The sequence below is a fragment of the Myotis davidii genome, unplaced genomic scaffold, assembly GCF_000327345.1.
Source record: "Myotis davidii unplaced genomic scaffold, ASM32734v1 scaffold642, whole genome shotgun sequence".
Lineage (NCBI taxonomy): Eukaryota > Metazoa > Chordata > Mammalia > Chiroptera > Vespertilionidae > Myotis > Myotis davidii.
Genome location: NW_006293957.1, coordinates 241225 through 247845, shown reverse-complemented (window position 1 = coordinate 247845; position 6621 = coordinate 241225). Strand labels below are relative to the sequence as shown.

The 6621-nt window shown below is 39.6% G+C and overlaps 1 protein-coding gene across 1 annotated transcript in view; it reads right to left on the bottom strand.

Moving 5' to 3' along the window:
* The window catches only part of GLUD1 (glutamate dehydrogenase 1), a 25471-nt gene that overhangs the window by 6206 nt on the left and 12644 nt on the right, over nucleotides 1-6621 (bottom strand). The window contains exons 5-10 of the mRNA XM_015566661.1: nucleotides 4778-4957; nucleotides 3777-3914; nucleotides 3438-3575; nucleotides 2801-2881; nucleotides 1830-1953; nucleotides 942-1033 (exon numbers count right to left, since the gene is read on the bottom strand). Coding sequence (XP_015422147.1) covers nucleotides 942-1033; nucleotides 1830-1953; nucleotides 2801-2881; nucleotides 3438-3575; nucleotides 3777-3914; nucleotides 4778-4957 — 753 coding nt within the window. The remainder of the gene's footprint in view (nucleotides 1-941; nucleotides 1034-1829; nucleotides 1954-2800; nucleotides 2882-3437; nucleotides 3576-3776; nucleotides 3915-4777; nucleotides 4958-6621) is intronic.

Genomic DNA, 6621 nt, shown 5'->3' with positions numbered 1-6621 from the left:
GGGGGGGTTCACGGTGGGGGGAGTCAAATCAGCAAAAAATGTATTTTTTGGCATGCCACAGAATTTTAGTAATTAGTTTATGTGTGCCATAAACTAATGGAGATGGAGATGGTTGAAAATCGCTGATATTTCCATGACTGAATATTTCATTTCATAAGAAGATATATTATAACTGAGCCATTTTCCTGCCATCTGTTTGCCATTTAAATCAAAGTAACTTTAAAACTGACTGAGAACACAGTTCCGATGACATCTTCATGCATGGAGCCATTCCACTCCTTTGGAATGATTTTCTTAGGCTAAGTCCCCAGAGCGGACATTATTATGACAAAGGGCAGGGACACTAACAACTCCTCAATTTTTCAAAGAGCTGCACCAATCTGCATTGTTATCAGAATAAAGGCACAACCGCTTCACCGCAGACATGGTGAGTAGAAGATCCATTGTTTATGCTCGTTTCATAGATTAAAGAGACCTGATTTTAATTTGTACTCCAACAGTGAGGTTGCACATTTTGTCTCAGTCTATTTCCTCTGACTTGCTTTCCATGCCTTTGCACTTTCCTGGTGAGGAAGTTCACTTTGTGATGTGTGCGCACTACTAATATACCCTTGTCAATTGCTAATTACTGTAAAACGCTCTTTCTAACCTGTTTTCACTCTTATTTGTACCCATATAGCAATTCTAATTTTTCATAGTTCTAATTTTTATTTTCATTTCCATTTCTCTGAAGCTTAACCGAGTTAAATTCACAGTAACGCTTTGCCATTACATTAGCATCGCCGGGGAGCCGTCGGCATTGTCAAGGTGCCAAAAGCAGAAGAGCCACTAGTTACTTATTTTGAAGTGGGGTTCTTCCAAGTCCTACGATGACTTTCATGTAGACACCTGACCCGAGTCTCGAGAGCATGCAGCGTGTGGAAAATGTTCCAAGCACTCACCGATATCCTGTCTTGGAACTCTGATGTGGGCACAACAGGAATAGTTCCACCATGTTTCCCAAATTTCCTTTCCAAACTCTCCTGAACCGACACTATGAAAAGCCAAGAGAAGAGAAGACCAGGCCATCAGAAAAAGTCAAGCAGTAGCAACAGGTGTCCCCAACTATATTCACAATCCCAAAACCAAGAGTTTTAGAAACCTTCAACATTAATGACATGAAAGGGTTAATCATTTAAAAGGATAAAGCGCTTGGCCAAATTCCTATGTAAAGTGAATTTAGGTCACTGCTCTGTTTCCATAACACCCATTACCAGGGTTTTTCCTTGGCTCTTTAAAAAAAGAAAATGCTGAGGGAAAGAAACGGAAATAGATGGGTCACTTCACCCCGATTCTGAGCAGGTTGAGTAAAGGCACTCAGTTGGAGGTCTTGGTCTTCTTTCAGCCTCATGAAAATCCTACTGTTAGCCCTGGAGCCTACTCTTGTCCAAGACAAACAGTCTTCTCCATCAGAAGACTAAAACATTCTCACCACTACACAGGCCTTTACTCAGAGCAACCAGAGGCAGAAACGGGATGCACACCAACAGGAGCCCCCAGTTTAAAGTGCTGCTCTTTCTTATTACTAACTTGTAGATTATGTTCTTGGAATATTACATTATAAAACAAACATCTGAATATAAATATATTTAAGGAAGCTAATATATTGATAAAGAAATTGTATATTTTTGGTCTAAGACTCATAAGCAAAATAATATAGTTTTCTATACTGAAATTAATTTATGTTCTTTAGAATTATAAAAAGGAAACTGGTCTTAAGTTTAAGCTTTGTCCAGCCTTCTAGCTGGCCTAAAAGATTATTTTTGGAGAACAAAATCATCAGAACTTACTGAGCAAGTGGTAGTTAGAATCCCTTTCATATTTGAAGGTCAAACGGCCATAGCTGACATGATTTAGGTTCTTCAGCCACTCAAAGTAAGATACTGTAACTCCCCCGGCATTCAGGTAGAGATCCTACATACAAAAATTCATCAGGAAGATGCCAAAGATATAAGATGATGGTTTTAGATAAAAGCTTAAAATAAACTAAGAGCTCAATTTTAGTATCAAAGCAGATTAAGTGTCAACCTTTCCAAATACATCTTAGATATCTTAGAACTTCACACTTAAATTTAACAACCCCCCTTTCCAATCCATTTGAGTTGATTTTTTTATTTTACTAATCAAGCATTTAATCAGCTATGGTTAGAGCCTCTTCTCCACCGAAACAGTTTCCTGACAAAACTGCTGCCCACTCCCGTGGGCTGGACTGTCTGGGGAATCTCCCCAGAAGAGCAGCATTCCCTCTACCACCGAAGGCAGTCTAGTTCTGTTACATTGAATTTTTAAGTGCTTTCAGCAACGGGGTTCTTTAAAATGCTCCCTAAATCCACACTAACTTCCAATTGTCAATAACCTGTTGGTGTTGACCCCATGCTTATCCACTGAAAACATGATCCTCACATTAGCTTTCTGAGCAAAGCTGCAGGGACATTTGAAATGCATATGGTAAGGGTGGTAAAAGCAATCTTTAATTTTAAGTTAGAATAGTATTTCTAGCACAATACACATTTATATAACTAGGTTCTAAAGAAGGCTAAATACATACTCAAGAAAGAACTTGAAGCTAGAAGAAAATACTCAGGTGAAAACTGACAGGCATACTATACTAACAATCATGCTTCTATTTTATTTTCTTAAACACAAACTAAAGATGAATTCACTAACAGCTTGGGAAACTAATGATCCTCCCTCCCACAATTCCTTACAAAAACAATTACGATTCCAAGCATATCTAAAAACTGGCAAACAGATGACTTACTGGAATAACCATGATGTTCCGCTCCAGGAAAATCTTATCCGCTTCTGGAGTTGTTGGCCCATTGGCACCTTCAGCGATGATCTGTAAGTCAGGGACATATTGCCGCCGTCACCACCAAATCCCCTCACTGAGTGCCAAGAGATGTGCACGTATGGGTAGGAGGTTGTAGGAACGAGTAATTCCAGTTTAATCAAATTAATAAAAGTCATCCTGGCTGGTGTGGCTCAGCTGATTGGAGCCGAACATCAAAAGGTTGTGGGTTCCCGGTTGGGGCGTGTGCAGGAGGCAAGTAATCAATGCTTTTCTCTCACGTTGATGTTTCTCTCCCTTCCTCTCTCTAAAATCAATAAAGTCACTTTGCTCTAAAGTATATAAAACTGTTTTTTCACCTTTTGATTTCTATAACTATTTTTTGGAAATTTGGTTTAAAAGGAAATCCACAGTGATGGTTGCACAACTCTGAACATACTAAAAGCCATTAAATTCTACACTTGGGTGAACTGTCTGGTATGTGTAGTATATACCCCAATAAAGCTGCAAACAAACAAACAAACAAGAGGATACCCAAGACACGCACTTCCTCGACCTTCAATAGCATCCCATTAGGAAGGTCGGACAGTCTCTATTCTGCTTTTACCTTGGCTTTGATTCTGGGTGCATTGGACTTGGTCAGCTGCTTCTCACTGGCAGCAGGGATCAGTATGTCACAGTCGGCCTCTAAGATGCTCCCATCATAAACCTTTGCCTTGGGGAAACCCAGGATTGATCCATGTTGCTGTAATTGATTGAATATCAGAATTAATAGCTGCACCAGAGTTTAAATGCTTATATTTAGTGCCAAATTATATGAAGACAAAGTTATCTTTAAAGTTACATTTTACAAAAGCAAGCAATGGAAATAGATTTAAATAAAGCTATTGCAAAACTTGACAATATTCAGGATAGTTCAACTGCTCAGATATTAGCTTTAACATACCAATTTGAAGTCTTCCAGTTCCTTTGGGTCAATGCCATCTGGATTCCATATACTCCCATCAGATTCACCAACACCAACGCATTTAGCACCAAAGCGATGCAAATATCTCATAGAGTGCAGGCCTACATTACCAAATCCCTGTAAAGAACAATTACGTATGACACAAAAAAAACAACTTCCTACTACAGACAGACGGTAAGTCACACTCTGTCCAATGCAACTTGACATTCTGCTAAAAGAAATTCTCCAAATCCTTTTGTCAAAAGAAACAATGGACTAAATGGCTTCCCTTCAACAATAAATTTCTATGTTTAGCAATGAGGAACCCAACCCTTTGTTGTCTGTGATAATGAGACCTGAAGGAGTTTAGTCAGTGCAGCCTTGGTGAGTTATAAAGAAATGATAGTGGTGCCAACCATACCACCCAGGTCCCTCATGACCAGATGTCCTTTGGTACTAAAAAGTTAAGTCATTAATTGGGAGGAATATGACTTCTATTTTAAAGTAACATTCAACTTAATTCCTTTAAGTAAAATAATCAAATACCAAACAAATTCTGTGTACCCCTAATAGTTTAAGTGATTTCCCATTTTTGATATAGTTTCATTTTTTAAATACTGATCAAAAGAAGTTGGTGATGCCCTGCCGGTGTGGCTCAGTGGTTGAGTGTCAACTTATGAACCAGGAGGTCACAATTTGATTCCTGGTCAGGGCACATATCCGTATTTCAGGCGCGATCCCCAGTGTGGGGCATGTAGGAAGCAGCCAACCAATAAAAACATATTAAAAAACAATATGAAGTTGGTGATAGCTTCATATGTATCCTAGAGATACTTAAATTGCTTCTAGTCGCATAATCATACCAAAGCTCACACAATAAAGGGTGTAGTATTCTGAAAACAACCATTCTAAAACTTAAGAGATTAAAAATAATCAAATTTTAAAAACTGCAAATCTAAAAACAACTTATAAATTATTCTTTAAGAAACAAAAACTTTTACCTGAACAACAAATGTTTTATCTCCAAACCCTGGTGTCATTCCTAAAATGCTCATGTAAGAGGCTTCATTGATGAAGTTTTCGATTCCATGGAAAACTCCTCGGCCAGTAGCAGAGATCCGTCCGTGGATCCCACCTTGACTGATGGGCTTGCCAGTGACACAGGCATGGGCATTAATATCCTGCAAGAGAAAGCCAGCGCTTCAGAGATGAAACCTCAGGAGAATTTCCTACGATGAGCCAATGGAATCAAGAATAGAGCCAAACACATTCTCATGCAACTAAAATACGCTCTTTAGGAGTGTCATCAAGAGGTACATGACTCACTCTTTCAGATTTCTGTTCCCAGACTAATATTTTCAATGGGAGGAACAGGGCGTTAGGAATTTAACTTAACTAGATTCCTAAAGTACAAATATAATGTCACAAAAATAGGTAGCATTTTCTTTAAAAAAAGGTTTTTTATGGATTTTTTTCAAAGAGAGAGAGAGAGAGAGAGAGAGGGAGAGAGAGAGAGAGAGAGAGAGAGAAAGATAAATATCGATGCAAGAGTGAAACATTGATCAAGCCCACAACCCAGCCATGTGCCCTGACTGGGAATCGAACTGGCAATCTTTTGGTGCATGGGATGACACCCAACCGAGCTACACTGGCCAGGGCCAGATAGTATTTTTAATAGCTTAAAAGTATGATTCCTGCCCTAGTCGGTTTGGCTCAGTAGATAGAGCGTCAGCCTGCAGACTGAAGGGTCCCAGGTTCAATTCCGGTCAGGGCATGTACCTAGGTTGCAGGCTCCATCCCTGGCCTGGTCAGGGTGTGTACAGAAGGCAACCAATCAATGTGTCTCACTCTTTGAAATCAACAACAAAAATTTTTTTTTAAAGTATTATTCCTGCCTGGCCAGGGCCAGCATGGCTCAGGGGAGGTCACACTTCGATTCCTGGTCAGGGCACATGCTGGGGTTAGAGCTCAACCACCAGTGGAGGCAGCAGGAGGCAGCCAATCAATGATTAATTGTCTCTATCTTTCTCCCTTCCTCCCTGAAATTAATGAAAATATAACAAAGTATTATTCTTTCAACAAATAGTTATATCCTACTTAGGATACATTCAAGCCTTAAGTGTCTTAAAATCTATCATTAAAACTTGAGTACATCACCAAAACAGAGCTTCGAAGGAAGAAGCATTATGGTGCTCTTCAATGGGAAGACTCAATGTTGTAAAGATATTCTTCTGTCAAACTAATCTACAAATTCAATAAAATACTACTTTAAAAAAAGCACTTAAGAACAAATAAACTCAAGTTTGCCTAAAAAGAAGTGGGCTCTAGCTGGTTTGGCTCAGTCAGGGGACCTCAAACTACGGCCTGCGGGCCACATGCAAATACAAATATTGTATTTGTTCCCATTTTGTTTTTTACTTCAAAATAAGATATGTGGAGTGTGCATAGGAATTTGTTCATAGTTTTTTTTTTTAAACTATAGTCTGGCCCTCCAATGGTCTGAGGGACAGTGAACTGGCCCCCTGTTTAAAAAGTTTGAGGACCTCTGGGCTCAGTGGATAGAGTGTTGGCCTGCGGACTGAAAGGTCCCGGGTTCAATTCTGGTCAAGGGCACATGCCCGGGTTGCAGCTTGATCCCCAGTGGGGGTGTGGAGGAGGCAGCCGATGGATGATTTTTTTCTCATCATTGATGTTTCCATCTTTCCCTCTCCCTTCCTCTCTGAAATCAAACAATCAATCAATATCCTATCTAATAAAAGAGAAACATGGTAATTGGCGTACGACCGCTACCCTTCCCATTGGCTAATCAGGGAGATATGCAAATTAACTGCCAGCCAAGATGGCA